Source organism: Hyperolius riggenbachi, chromosome 8, assembly GCF_040937935.1.
Source record: "Hyperolius riggenbachi isolate aHypRig1 chromosome 8, aHypRig1.pri, whole genome shotgun sequence".
NCBI classification, from domain to species: Eukaryota; Metazoa; Chordata; class Amphibia; order Anura; family Hyperoliidae; genus Hyperolius; species Hyperolius riggenbachi.
Window position 1 is genome coordinate 196,438,867 of NC_090653.1, and position 16,274 is coordinate 196,455,140.

Here is a 16,274-nt window from a genome sequence, read left to right on the forward strand (position 1 = left end):
TAAGGTCTCAATATCCAAGAAAGGTTGGACAATCTGGGCTTATTTTGATCCGACTGAGAGGTGACCTGATTAACATGTATAAATACATCAGAGGATAATACAAAATCTTGGCAGGCGCGTCCATAGTGGCACAGGCACTGTATGGACATACTCGTACATGGCATGGAGTGTGGAGACAATAACATATCAAACAAGCTCTTGTCAGATATGTTCAGTGGGTTCAAGGGCAGCAGGTGGATAGATGGTGTAATGGTTAAGTGCTCTGCCTTTGACACAGGAGACCAGGGTTCGAATCTCGGCTCTGCCTGTTCAGTAAGCCAGAACTTATTCAGTAGGAGACCTTAGGCAAGTTTCCCTAACACTGCTACTGCCTATAGAGCGTGCCCTAGTGGCTGCAGCTCTGGCGCTTTGAGTCCACCAGGAGAAAAGCGCAATATAAATGTTATTTGTCTTGTAATATCTAACTTTTTGTTCCCCAGCAAGTTCAGGTTCACTTTAACCAAATCAACTGTCTCTACAGAAAACACATGCATTAAAGCTTCTTAAAACCCTAGCAATGCATATACTGCAGCTGTCCTTGAAGAAATTGTTTCCTCCACAAAAGTGGAAGTATAATTTATACAGTAAGATGTACAATATTTTATTAAATGCATAAAATAACACAAAGGACTTCAATAATTTTGTCTATTTTTGCATCTGGATGTACGCAACAAAGTGCAATGCAGCTATTACCACACCCTCAATTTCCTGCTGCTGTGGGATGTCTTTCCTTTTCACAACTTTATCTGTTATGACATCTGTTTATTTAGTGAGCATGAAGAAATATCCACACTTTGAACATTTTTTCCGACTGGATTACAACTTCAATGGAGCTACTGTTCTTTCTTCAACTGTTAGCTTTCTTCCATACAAATTATGCTTCCACAAGAATTTTTTATATTGCTGCTGAGGAACAGTATTGGAATTATAGGGAAAATAATGTGCTTAATGTGGAGCAAAGGTAAATGCAACCTGTCTGTACTATTTGTCCACTGTCATCTTCTTTTTTTATTTTTAATGAATACTATTTTTTACCTTTTGTGTCTTAAAGGAAATCGTAGGTGAAGGAAGAAGTTGATTTTTACTTACCTTGGGCTTCTTCCAGCTCCCTGCAGTCTATCCGGTTCCTCTGTGTCCTCCTGGTCCACTCCATTGTGCTGCTGTCACGCCATGTGCTGTCCCAGCTGTGCATGCCTCCTTGATTGCATTCTGCGCATGAGTAGTTTATAAAAATTTCAACTGCACATACGTTAAACACTCCAGCCACGGGATCACTATCATGGAAATGTGTGGCTGCGGCCACATATGTGTAGTAGTCCGTGACTGAGCCAGAGACTTTATTGTGGCTGACAGCAGCACAACAGAGGGGACTGGAAGGACAACGAGGACCTCAGATATTTTGGGAGGCTGCATGCCCAAGGTAAGTACAACTCAACATTTTTCCCCACTTAATACGCACTTTAAATAGAAGTTATTGTTAACTTTTTTCAAATTTGAAAAGCCTAATGCCCGTCTCTAATCTTTGACTTGTATATATTTGTTTCTTTGTAACAGTAACTGGTTTTTTTACCTTTCAAGATTTTGACCTGATTCTACTGTTTACATTTTTTTAGATTGATAAGAATAACCTTTTTATTTCCATTAATGAGAAAAATGTGGGGAATAACTTGGACATGGCTATGTGGGGGATAGCTTGGTCATGGCTATGTGGGGGATAGCTTGGTCATGGCTATATGAGGGATAACTTGGTCATTTCATGTGGGGGATAACTTGGTCATATAAAATATGGATCTACCTAAATGAATTATCCACATTATATCCAATTTTTCACCCTTATTCAACATATATATTGGTGTGAGTGTGATATGAGTAAAACATTACTAGGCAACTTGTACTTCTGTTTAGTATGCAGCCATCTTTGTCAAGCTAGATGTGATGATTTGTATAAAACGACTGTGAGATACTGAGCATGGACTGCCACTCCTTAGACAATACTATTCAACAGGATTTTTTTTTTTTTTACAAGAAACAGACTATTTCAGTGCAGGCAGTGCCAGGAAAATGTGGGCATTGGCAGGGCCGGCCTTTGACCTGAGCGACCGGTGCGATCGCTCAGGGCGCCGGCTTCCAGGGGGCGCTCGTGCCACCTGACCTGGCCGCAACTGCAGGGCCCCGGCTGGGTCCGTCTCGCTCCGCCCCCTGGTGCGCTGCTGGGGGTGATGGGGCAAACATGCCCGTGTGGCCGCCGTGATGGAGGGGGGAGCCGCGGGGAGGGCAGCCCGACCTCTCCCTCCCTTCCTCTCCGGGCACCCTCCGTGCTCCCCCCCCCTCCGATCCGATGCAGACTGCTAAGGGAACAACTCACCTTCCTGGTTCCGATCGCCGGCTCCTCTCACTTGCTGCTGGTCGCCTCTTCTACATAGCCGCTGATGCACAATAAACTTCCTGCTTAACAGGAAGTTTATTGTGCATCAGCGGCTATGTAGAAGAGGCGACCAGCAGCAAGTGAGAGGAGCCGGCGATCGGAACCAGGAAGGTGAGTTGTTCCCTTAGCAGTCTGCATCGGATCGGAGGGGGGGGAGCACGGAGGGTGCCCGGAGAGGAAGGGAGGGAGAGGTCGGGCTGCCCTCCCCGCGGCTCCCCCCTCCTCTATGGGGGGGGGGGGGGGGCTACCTACCTACCTAGGGGGGGGGGTGTTACCTACCTACCTACCTACCTAATCTATACTGGGGGGCAGCTACCTATCTAATCTATACTGGGGGCACCTACCTATCTAATCTACACTGGGGGCACCTACCTATCTAGCCAATACTGGGGGCGCCTACCTATCTAACCTATACTGGGGGTAGCTACCTATCTAATCTATACTGGAGGCACCTACCTGTCTAGCCAATACTGGGGGAACCTACCTATCTAACCTATACTGGGGGGCAGCTACCTATCTAATCTACACTGGGGGCACCTACCTATCTAGCCAATACTGGGGGCACCTACCTATCTAACCTATACTGGGGGCAGCTACCTATCTAACCTATACTGGGGGCAGCTACCTATCTAACCTATACTGGGGGCAGCTACCGATCTAACCTATACTGGGGGCAGCTACCTATCTAACCGATACTGGGGGCACCTACCTATCTAATCTATACTGGGGGCAGCTACCTATCTAACCTATACTGGGGGTAGCTACCTATCTAACCTATACTTGGGGCACCTACCTATCTAATCTATACTGGGGGCAGCTACCTATCTAACCTATACTGGGGGCACCTACCTATCTAACCTATACTGGGGGCACCTACCTATCTAACCTATACTGGGGGCACCTACCTATCTAATCTATACTGGGGGCAGCTACCTATCTATCCTATACTGGGGGTAGCTACCTAACTAATCTATACTGGGGGCAGCTACCTATCTAATCTATACTGGGGGCAGCTACCTATCTAATCTATACTGGGGGCATCTACCTATCTAATCTATACTGGGGGCAGTTACCTATCTAATCTATACTGGGGCAGCTACCTATCTAACCAATATTGCAGGTACCTACCTATCTAACCTATACACTGGGGGCAGCTACCTATCTAACCTGTACTGGGGGCACCTACCTATCTAACCTATAGCTGGGACAAGTATACTGGCTACCTATACTGTGGGCACTCATCTGGCTAACCTATACTGGGGGGGATCTGTAGCTGGACACTTACACTAAGGGGGGGGGGGATCTGCTGCTTAAATACACTATAAGGGGATCTGCGACTGCAAGACTAGTAGCCTAAGCCCATATACACTAAGGGGGGGATCTGGTCGTGTATATGTAGGCAGATCCCCCCTTTAGTGTATATAGGCTTAGGCTACTAGTCTTGCAGTCGCAGATCCCCTTTTAGTGTATTTAGGCAGCAGATCCCCCCGCCATCCCCCCCCTCCCCCCCCCATTAGTGTATGTGTGTGGTGCACTCACACGCGAAGAGGATGAATGTGGGGGGGGGGGCACCAAAATCTGGTTACGCTCAGGGCGCTGTGAAATCTAAGGCTGGCCCTGGGCATTGGCTTTAGCCAGAAATTTGGGCAGGGAGGAGGATAAAAAAATAGTGGCAAAAGAGTTCCACTAGAGTGTAGCGGAACTCAGCAGAAAAGGCTTCAGGGATGCTTGGAACAGTAGTTCACCAGAGTTCAGATATACTGTAGCAGATCTCGGGTGCTAAATATTGGCAAATGCGGGGTGGTTAGTGTTAGTAGTAGGAGGGAGATGATTCGTTTTAAGCACAGATAGGGTAGAGTTCTTGTTAATCGTAGATAAGGGAGGGTTCACTTGAGATTTAGGGTACAGAGAAGCATAGTATAATATTGGTAAAATTACTGATATTCTACTATAGTGGATAGTAGTTTATCCATAAAATTACCAATATTCTACTATTGAAGATAATAGAATATTGGTAAATTTACTGATATGCCACTACTGCTATTTTGTGACCATTTTTACTTGCGTCTTTTTTGCATGTAAGCCTTTTGTGACCCTTTTTTCTTGCACCTTTTTTGCATAGACACCTTTTAAGCTGCCCGCCACAAAAAAAAAAAAAAGAATGGAAATTAGATTAGACTTATTGGAAATTATTGATTTGACCTGTCGACCTGACGGGAATTTGCATTGTGTATACCAGGCACAAAGCAGGCTTTTCCTCCTGTAAAACAGTGACACTAGTCAGGGTGTTTCACAGAATGATAGTGTGTGTGTGTGTGTGTATGTGTGTGTGTGTGTGTGTGCGTGCACGCACGTGCACACGCGTGTATCTGTGCGGTTGGTGGCAACGGGACTAGGTAGCTGGAAAGTACAAATTCTGCCCTGGATACACTTCCAGGTGATTACCGTATATTCTGGTGAATAAGATGACTGGGCGTATAAGATGACCCCCCCACTTTTCCAGTTAAAATATAGAGTTTAGGATATACTCGCCGTCTAAGACTACCCCTCTTCCAACGCACATCAAATAACAATTAAAAAAAATCACATGGTGCTATGTATGAACAGAGACTGGAGCTGTACTGCATGTGGTACCCAGTATCCAACAGTACTGTATATAGGCGATTGACTGGTTGGATTGGTCAACTCTCCCTAAGTGGATTAGTCAGCTCTCCTTGACTACCTGTTTATTAGAGAGGTATGGAAGAATAGATTGCACTGTGCCCATAAAACATGCCTATTTCACCCTTGTGGCCCACCCTTGTATCCTGTTTACCTCCTTCTCTGCTTCTCAGATCTTACACATGTGTGCCTGCACCGCTTCACTACAGTCCTCAGCAGCGAGATCTGAGAGGCAGTAACTGGATAGGACGTATCACCCGGCATCAATGACACCCGGCGTATAAGACGACCCCTGACTTTTCAGAAGATTTTCAAGGGTTTAAAAGTAGTCTTATACGCCAGAATATTGTTCTATCTGCTGCCAGATTGATCATTAGATAGATCCCTCTTTGATCGAATCCTATCGAATCCTATTGCCTGCACATGTACTGTACACCAATTTGAATTCACTCTGCAGCTGCCCTCCAAGTGCATATGTGCCACCTCCCATGATTGTGTTAAAGGTTCATCTGTCACGCCGGCATGAATACCATAGGGTAATGAGTGGGGCTTATTGCAGTCAGAGGTGGAGCTTATTTTGGGCTTGATTCACTAAACCGTGATAACTCAAATATCACACCTTATAAAAGATATCACACCTTATCACAGTTAACATGCCTTATCTGAGTAGCATAGGGACCGCTACGAACCCGCAGGGGCTCAGGGCAGGACGAGTGCCATTGCCAATTAGCAGGCATAAGTTTGCAGCACTCGCTATGCTACTCTGATATGGCGTGTTAACTTTGATAAGGTGTGATAGCTTTGATTAGGTGTGATATCTTTGATAAGGTGTGATATCTTTGATAAGGTGTGATATTTGAGTTATCACGGTTTAGTGAATCAAGACCTTTGCACGGCCAAAGAGGCACTGTTATTGGAAATAAAAAAGGGGTTGCCTGGGCAGTGGGCACCTAGAGTGGCAGATGGAGATTCACAGCACATGTTACAGAGATGTCCTAAATTACCAAGACGCTGGCATGAAGTTTGCGACTGCCTTATCTAGGATTAGTGGACGTTCCTAATAACTTTACTGTTTATGTTTTGAGTACAGAATACCTTTCCGATCCTAAGGACACTGCCCTGTTAGCAATTCACAGAGGTCTTTATAAAGCTAGGTTACTAATCTTAAAACAATGACAAAATGTAAATTCCCCTTCTTTTGACCTTTATTTTAAACAATGAATGACAGTCTTATGCTGGGTACACATGACATGATTCAAATTCCCCTCAGATCGATAAGTAACTGGAAAAGGAAGTTGCATCATCTGTACATGTCCAAACTGATCCTGATCGATAACAGGATAGATTTTTTGATGATAACTTCCCAAAATTGATCCTGTTATCGATCAAGAGCTGATCGGACATTTTGAATATAATCGGTTCAATCCAGTTGATCGTATGAGAAGATGTATTATGTATAGGGTGGAAATATCGGGTTTCCAAATGCCTAGACTTATTTTATTGCAGCCCAGCTTCAACACCTAGCAGGTTGGAACGCATAGGAATAAAAGAATCCTTCTAAGGATCTTTTGACTCACTTTATGTTTAAAGCAGAAAGTTTTTATCCTACGGTCTGTGACTAATTGCACATGTACTTCAGAGAGGGCAAATTATTCCCTATCCAGATATGACATCTCTTTTGTAACTCCCATGGAGTGAGGTGAATTATTTTGATATCTGCAGTTTCAACATACATTTATCATGCAAAGACAATCTTTTGAGCTTTAAATAAACCTATCACCAATATACAGTGGGATACAAAAGTTTGGGCAACCTTGTTAATCGTCATGATTTTCTTGTATAAATCGTTGGTTGTTACAATAAGAAATGTCAGTAAAATATATCATATGGGAGACACACACAGTGATATTTTAGTAGTGAAATAAAGTTTATTGGATTCACAGAAAGTGTGCAATAATTGTTTAAATAAAATTAGGCAGGTGCATAAATGTGGGCACTGTTGTCATTGTATTGATTCCAAACCCTTTAGAACTAATTATTGGAGTTTAAATTGGCTTGGTAAGCTCAGTGACCCCTGACCTACATACACAGGTGAATCCAATTATGAGAAAGAGTATTTAAGGGGCTCAATTGTAAGTTTCCCTCCTCTTTTAATTATCTCTGAAGAGCAGCAACATGGGGGTCTCAAAACAACTCTCAAATGACCTGAAGACAAAGAGATTGTTCATCATCATGGTTTAGGAGAAGGATACAGAAAGCTGTCTCAGAGATTTCAGCTGTCTGTTTCCACAGTTAGGAACATATTGAGGAAATGGAAGACCACAGGCTCTCAGTTCAAGTTAAGGCTCGAAGTGGGAGACCAAGAAAGATCTTGGATAAACAGAAGCCACGGATGGTGAGAACAGTCGGAGTCAACCCACAGACCAGCACCAAAGACCTACAACTTCATCTTGCTGCAGATGGAGTCAGTGTGCATCGTTCAACCATTAAGCGCACTTTACACAAGGAGATGCTGTATGCGAGAGTAATGCAGAGGAAGCCTTTTCTCTGCCCACAGCACAAACAGATCCACTTGAGGCAGTGGCATAGCTAAGGAGCTGTGGGCCCCGATGCAAGTTTTACAATGGGGTCCCCAAGCACTCTATACATAACAATTGACACGGCGCACCAAAACCTGCCAATGGCATTGGCAGTGTCAGAGGTGCAAAAAGGGGATGCGGAACAGTTTACCACTATTAAAAGCATCTATAGAAGTGATTATTATGAGCACAGGACCAATAGAGAGCTAATACTGTAGTTGAGGGAGGGCCCTTCCGGGCCCCTAAGGCCCAAGGGCCCCGATGCGGTGGCTACCTCTGCACCCCCTATTGCCACACCCCTGACTTGAGGTATGCTAAAGCACATTTGAACAAGCCAGCCTCATTTTGGAATAAGGTGATGTGGACTGATAAAACTAAAATTGAGTTACTTAGGCATAACAAGGGAGGTTATGCATGGAGGAAAAACAACACAGCATTGCCCAAAAAAAAAAAAACACCTGCTACCGACAGTAAAATATGGTGGTGGTTCCATCATGCTTTGGGGCTGTGTGGCCAGTGCAGGGACTGGGAATCTTGTCAAAGTTGAGGGACACATGGATTCCACTCAGTATCAGCAGATTCTGGAGACCAATGTCCAGGACTCAGTGACAAAGCTGAAGCTGCGCCGGGGCTGGATTTTTCAACAAGACAACAACTCAAGCTCAAAATCCACTAAGGCATTCATGTAGAGGAACAAGTACAGTGTTCTGGAATGGCCATCTCAGTTCCCAAACCTGAATATAATTGAAAATCTGTGGTGTGAGTTAAAGAGAGCTGTCCATGCTCGGAAGCCATCAAACCTGAATGAACTAGAGATGTTTTATAAAGAGGAATGGTCCAAAATACCTTCAATCAAAATCCAGACTATCTTTAGAGGCTGTAATTTCTGCAAAAGGAGGATCTACTAAATATCGATTTCATTTATTTTTTTGTGGTGCCCAAATTTATGCACCTGCCTAATTTTATTTAAACAATTATTCCACACTTTCTGTAAATTCAAAAAAACTTCATTTCACCTCTCAAATATCACTGTGTGTGTGTCCTATATGATATATTTAACTGACATTTTTTTTATCATAACAACCAATGATTTATACAGGAAAATCATGATGATTAACAAGGTTGCCCAAACTTTTGTATCCCACTGTAAGTTGGCTCCGTTTTCCACTAAGTGTGCGTTTCAATTGCAAACAGAGATTGGTGATCTTACAGCAGAAGATTGGGTAGAGGCATTGCATTTGGTACCTCATTTGTTAGTAAAGGGATCACAATAAAAATTCCCAAACCAAATGACTGTACAGAGTGCATCTGATACAGAAGTGGTTCTCTAAGATGGGTTCTTGAGATGTTCCTCTTTGCACTACATATAGGAGGGAACATGGAGATTCATAGCACATGTTACAGAGATGTCCTAAACTATATATACTGACATGAAGTTTCTACTGCCATATTTAGGATTTTCCAAATGGAAGTTCTTTATCACTTAAATATTTTTTTTTTGAGTACAGAATACCTTTTGAGATCCTAAGGAAACCACCCAGCATGGGTTTACTAAGGACAGCTCCTGTTTGACTAACATGCTCAGCTTTTATGAGGTGGTGAACACTAGTGTGGATATTTCGGGAACACTGCAGATGTGATATACTTGGACTTTGCAAAGGCCTTCGACACTGTTCCCCACAAAAGTCTGATACAAAAGTTGAGGATGCAAGAACTGGGGAAGAGTCTGTGTGCATGGACTCTAATGTACAGAAAACAAAGAGTTCTGGTCAATGGATCATATTCAAAATGGGTGACTGTTAGCAGTGGGGTCCCACAGGAGACAGTACTGTTCAATGTATCTATTAATGACCCGTTACATGAAGTAGAAAGCAATGTTGCTATTCTTGCAGATGATACAAAATTGTGCAGAATCAGTGGCGGACATACGGCCATGCAGGCCGTGCCGCCGCAAGAGGGCCCCTGAAGTTCCGTTGCTTCAGGGGCCCGTTAATTTTTTTTAATTTTTTTTTTGTTCTCCCTGGGGGGCCCCGACTCCTATCCTCCCTCCCTCACCTCGGGGAGCCCCCCTCCCGGTATGCGCGGCGGGAGAGCGGCAAATACAGGATGTCTCCGGGGCTCCAGGCAGGCGCTAGAGGCTCAGCGGCCGCTTGGTCTCCGATGTCTCCAACTCTATATACGGCTCGCTACTAAACCAGGAAGTAGCGAGCAGTATACAGAGTTGGAGACATATTGGAGACCAAGCGGCTGAGCCTCTAGCGCCTGCCTGGAGCCCCGGAGACTTCCTGTATTTGCCGCTCTCCCGCCGCGCATACCGGGAGGGGGGCCCTCCGAGGTGAGGAAGGGGGGGGGGGATAGGAGTCGGGCCTCCCACCCGGATAGAAACCCACCCACCCTGCTACCTGCCTACCCACCCGCACCCGGCTACCTACCCACCCAGCTACCTACCCACCCGGCTACCTACCCACCCACCAGGCTTCCTACCTACCTACCTACCCGACTACCTACCCACCCGGCTACCTACCTACCTTCCCACCCGGCTACCTACCTAACCACACACCCACCTACCTACCTACCTACCTACCTACCGGGCTTGTTACCAACCCACCCACCAGGCTACCTACCCACCCGGCTACCCACCTACTAGGCTGCCTACCTACCTACCTACCCACCCACCAGGCTACCTACCTACCTACCTACCGGACTAGTTACCAGCCCACCCACCAGGCTACCTTCCCACCTGGCTACCTACCCACCAGGCTACCTACCTACCCACCTACCCACCAGGCTACCTACACACCCACCAGGCTACCTACCCACCCAGCTACCCAGCCACCCACCCGGCTAAGGGCTACCTACCCACACACCCACCAGGCTTCCTACCTACCTACCCACCCGGCTACCTACCTACCTACCCACCCGGCTACCTACCTAACCACCCACCCACCCGGCTACCTACCTACCGGGCTAGTTACCAACTCACCCACCAGGCTACCTACCCACCCGGCTACCCACCCACCAGGCTGCCTACCTACCTACCCACCCACCAGGCTACCTACCTACCTACCTACCGGGCTAGTTACCAACCCACCAGGCTACCTACCCACCAGGCTACCTACCCACCCACCCATCTGGCAACCTACCCACCCGGCTACCTACCCACCCACCAGGCTACCTAGCTACCCAGCCACCCACCCGGCTACCTGCCCACCCGGCTAAGGGCTACCTACCCACCCACCCATCAGGCTACCTACCTACCCACCCACCCACCCGGCTACCTACCCACCCACCCGGCTACCTACCCACCCAGCTAAGGGCTACCCACCCACCAGGCTACCTACCTACCCACCCACCCACCAGGCTACCTACCCACCCGGCTACCCACCCACCCACCAGGCTACCTACCCACCCAGCTAACCAGCCACCCACCCGGGTACCTACCCACCCACCCACCAGGCTACCTACCCACCCGGCTAAGGGCTACCTACCCACCCACCAGGCTGCCTACCTACCTACCCACCCACCAGGCTACCTATCCACCCAACCACCCAAGGAAGCTGCGCGCCGGATGGAGGCTGGGACAGGAGGTCTGCTGCTGCAGGTGAGTAAATGTTTTTGTTTTTTTATTTATATTAGCAGGTGTATGTTCCGGGCAGGTCTGCCACATGATTGCATGTATTTTCTGCGCAAATCTGCCGACATGATTGCACGTATTTTCTGGGCATATCTGCCGACTTGATTGCACGTATTTTCTGGGCATATCTGCCGACTTGATTGCACGTATTTTCTGGGCAGGTCTGCCGACTTGATTGCACGTATTTTCTGGGCATATCTGCCGACATGATTGCACGTATTTTCTGGGCATATCTGCCGACATGATTGCACGTATTTTCTGGGCATATCTGTCGACATGATTGCACGTATTTTCTGGGCATATCTGCCGACATGATTGCACGTATTTTCTGGGCATATCTGCCGACATGATTGCACGTATTTTCTGGGCATATCTGCCGACATGATGTGTATTTTCTTGAGAAAACCTGCACAATTATGTGAATTTTCTGGTGAAAGGGTCACCAAAACTTGGGCCCACTGTCTTTGCGTTGCACTTTTCAAGGGAACCTGAGGTGAGAATAATCTTGAGGCTGCCATATTTCTCTCCTTTTAAGCAATACCAGTTGCCTGGCTGCCGTGCTGGTCCTCTGCCTCTTATTCTTTGAACCATAGACCCTGAACAAGCATGCAGCAGGTCAGGGGTTTCTGACAATATTGTCAGAACTAGGAAGATTAGCTGCATGCTTGTTGCTGGTGTAATTCAGTTTATTACTGCAGCCAAATAGATCAGCAGGGCCGCCAGGCAACAAGTATTGTTTAAAAGGAAATAAACCCTCACCCCGGGTTTGCTTTAAATTACAGTTAGCTCCGCCCTCATCCGGTCATTGCCACGCCGCGCCGCAGGTTCTATCCACACCTACTTTTTGCCAGGTTGTAGCCACACCCATTTTTTGCTGCGGCGCACTTCGCGCCGCAGGCCGTAGGGGCCCGCAATTGCAATTTTGCACAGGGGCCCACTGCTGGCTGTGTCCGCCACTGTGCAGAATCATCACTACCTAGCAAGAAGAATTCCCGGCGGTGTTGATCCAGGAATTTTATCTGATTGCCATCTGGAGTCGGGAAGGATTTTTTTCCCTTTTGGGGCTAATTGGACTATGCCTTGTAAAGGTTTTTTGCCTTCCTATGGATCATCAGGGATATGTGAGGGTGCAGGCTTTATTTTCTGGTTCAGCTCAATAGAAGTATGTATTTTTTTTAACCCAAATAACTATGTTACTATGTAACTATATACCCTGTTAGCAATTTGCAGAGATAGGTTACTAATCTTAAAATGGAAAAATGAAAATTCCCCTTCTTTTCACCTTTAGATTAAGCAAATAATTGACTGTTTTAGGGTTGGAAAAATTAATCCATAAAAATAGGGGTAATTTTATCAGATTCAACTAGGTATGGGACAGATAATTGTTATTGATTTATAACGCGCCAATATATTCCGTGGCTTGATACGCCTGAGGTAGTTGATCCAAATCTTGAAAGGAATTGGAAATGAGCAGCAGATCCAACGCCTTTACATCAGTCCCTATTCCCCAAGCTATCTCCACAATCTTCACCCTATGTGGCGCGTTCTACTTGAGCAGGAGACAAGTTGTTTCTGCCTGCCTTCTATTACATCCTGGCACTGGTCACGTGGTCCGGCTCACATCATCTGGATGCTACTGCGCAGGCGCAGTAGTTCTGTGCCTGCATAGTAGCGTCCAAATGACGTTGGCCGGACCACGTGACCCGCACGGTGGGGCGCAGAAGAGGCCGACCCGGAACCCAACCTGCGAGGTCGGCTGTGCCGGCGAGGAAGACCTGGAGCCACCGGCGCTACGGCAAGGCCACAGGATGGCTGCCACGGGCTGGAGGAAGCCCCAGGTAAGTGGATTTTTTTTTAAAAAAACCTTGGATGTGTCCTTTAAGGCAATGGAACTACCAGTACCCACAAAGCTATGATACAGGCAAGTTACAGATGTCAGATCACAATAGTATCCAAACTCGTAGTCAGCTGTGTGTAAATTACAATTATGTGCAATCTCACAGTGAGCAAGCCAGTGAGCAACACATGTATCATTTTGAAAGCCAGTAATATACGGTAATTTCTAGATGACATATGATGCATTTTAATGCACTCTATACGTGTACATAAAACAAATTGTCATGTTTCAATTCAATGTATAAAATAATTAATGGAATTCAATATACATACTGTATTCAAAACATGAGGTTAGATCAGGTGTTTTATTTATTTATGAGTGTGAGAAATTTTAAAATTACTTAAAATACATGATTAATGTGCTTTGTGTTTCAGGGAAAGTGGGACGTCACTCCACAATCAAATTTACAAAAAAGCAATTTACATGGAATACACTGATATTTCTTTTACAAAACCAAAGCCAAAGGAACTCTGGGCAGGTAAAAGAAAGAAACTGCTAGGATTGCAGACACAATCTTATTGAACAGTTCACTGCATTTCTATATCTCTCCTCATCTCATCTCCTTGTCTTGCCCACTCCCATGACTTAGCCCTTGATTCCCCTTATCTATACATCTAGGACCACTGATTAGCTCATCTGGCTTCTAGTATCACATATAAAGCTTTTTTTTTTTGCTTCCAATCTCAATTCTTTAAAGTGGACTGAATTCCCCCTCATTTGTATCTAATCACTACTTGTAATTTGATCTCCCCTGTGTCACATGACTGCCTATGGCAGATACGCCCATTAAAAAGTACATGCTGTAAACAATATGTATGCTTCCATGAATCAGGAAGTAGAAACTGTGCTGATTTTTTTTAGGATTTGTATCAGCTGTAACAAAGAAATATTTTTTGTTTAAAGGTTATTATGCTGTTGTGTATCTTTAAGAGCAGAGAGGCGTTCTGAGTTCAGGTCCTCTTTAACACTTTCAATTTCCAAAATGAATAGATATATTATCTTGTCCTTCAGGTTTCCAGAACTTGGACAAAACAAGACTTGTGATATTTTCGAGACAGTGAAAATTAGTGCGTGTTACTTTGTGTTGTGCATTTGTGGCAATACAAATCTCCTTAAACTGTACAATAAGGGTGCTCAGCAGGCACGGTTTTTCCCGGGGGAAATTTTCCCTGGTCCGCTGCCTGCTCACTCATCCAGGGCCGGTGGTCGTAGGGTAGCAGCCACTGCACTATGCAACAGCTGGCTGCAGCCAGTGCTCGTTTACATAGCAGCGGTCACTCGATTCTCTGACTAAACCCCACCCACTTGAGCACCTGACTAAGCCCCACCCCACGCAGTGGCGTATGTAGCGGGGTGCAGTCATGGCTAGTGCCATGGGCGCCCCCCCCCCCTGCACTATGGGCACCATGCCTGCACCCAGGTTGTGCAGCCGTAACCGCCTGGTGTGTGTCCCTAAAGGATACACACAGTTAGGGCCCATTCACACTAGAAGCACTTTTCTGAGCATTTTGTGATTGATTAGCATTTTTAAAATTGCTCTCATTCACTTTCATTAAAAGCGCGGAAAAATCGCAGCGATTTTCACGTACGCGATTTGGAAATTGCATCGATTTTTCCCCGATTTTTACAGAGATTTTAATGAAAGTGAATGGGAGCGATTTTAAAAAATGCTAATCAATCGCAAAATGCTCAGTAATGCGCGTCTAGTGTGAATGGGCCCTGACAGCTGCTTGTTCTGTCCAGGGGACGGATTCGAAAGGAGGCACCACTAGGGGGAGCTCCAGGGGAGAGTGCACTGAACTCTAGAGGAGGAAGCATGCTGAGGATAGTGGGGCTGGAAATTCAGAGAGCTGAAGACTTGGTGACTGGGACCGATTCTCTCCCTCAGGCTCTTGCCAAGCAGATTTGCAGGATGGGGAGTACTGTCATTGTGGCATGAAAGGTATGTAGATTATGTCTGCACAGGGAGAAGAGAGCAGTATATGGAGCACGGACTCTACAGGCAGCGTCTGTTCAGCTGCACTGTCAAGCAAGTGTAGTGTGATAGGCTGCCCTGCAATGTTAACCCACCAGCTGTTATTGCTGTCTGTGTGACCCCCCTCTCTGTTATTGCTGTCTGTGTGATCCCCTGTCTGTTATTGCTGTCTGTGTGACCCCCCCCCCCCCCCGTCTGTGATTGCTGTCTGTGCGATCCCCCATCTGTTACTGCTGTCTGTGTGGTCCCCCTGTCTGTTATTGCTGTCTGTGTGACCCCCCCCCCCCCCCAGTCTGTTATTTCTGTCTGTGTGACCCCCCCCCCCAGTCTGTTATTTCTGTCTGTGTGACCCCCCCTGTCTGTTATTGCTGTCTGTGTGACCTCCCTGTTTGTTATTGCTATCTGTGTGACCCCCCCTGTCTGTTATTGCTGTCTGTGTGACCTCCCTGTTTGTTATTGCTGTCTGTGCGACCCCCCCCCCCCCGTCTGTCATTGCTGTCTGTGTGATACCTCTGTCTGTTATTGCTGTCTATGTGATTCCCTTGTCTGTTATTGCTGTCTGCTGGCTGCACTCTGACTCTCACAGGGGACAAGATGTTTGATCAGCAGTCACTGTGGGTGCAGGCAGGGGCATAACAATAGACTCTGCAAGGGATGCATTTGCAGGGGGCCTAGAAGCCGCAGGGGGCCCCGTGGGGGGAGATGTTTCTTTTCCCGTCCTGAGAGACTGACAACTTAGGGCACTGAGGAAAAAAAAAAACCTTTCTGCTCTCTGCACAATGGTTCTGATGATTGTATCTGCTTAGCCACTGATAAGGAATCATACAAAGTTTTGTAGACAAAGATTTGTAGACAGTTCCTATTTAGTGTGCAGCAGGCTCTTGTGTACAGAGCCCTGCCCCAACCTCTCTACCCCTCAACAAGTGTTCTGTACTGTAGGGATGCTGAAGTCTGCAGAGCCAGTGTTCCAACATTTTAGCATACCTGACAAAATAGCATACAAATGCTACTGAGCATGTGCAAAGTCATGCAGGTCATGTGCAATGTCATACTTTTTCACTGCA

At 46.2% G+C, this 16,274-nt stretch overlaps 1 protein-coding gene across 2 annotated transcripts in view; it reads left to right on the forward strand.

Annotated features, from left to right (window-relative positions):
• The first annotated feature begins 850 nt into the window (after positions 1 to 850).
• The window catches only part of LOC137527537 (coagulation factor VIII-like), a 506,000-nt gene continuing 490,576 nt past the window's right edge, over positions 851 to 16,274 (forward strand). For both annotated transcript variants that reach the window (XM_068248081.1, XM_068248082.1), the window contains exons 1-2: positions 851 to 1,000; positions 13,610 to 13,713. In XM_068248081.1, the coding sequence (XP_068104182.1) occupies positions 867 to 1,000; positions 13,610 to 13,713 (238 nt within the window). In that variant the 5' untranslated portion in view covers positions 851 to 866. The remainder of the gene's footprint in view (positions 1,001 to 13,609; positions 13,714 to 16,274) is intronic.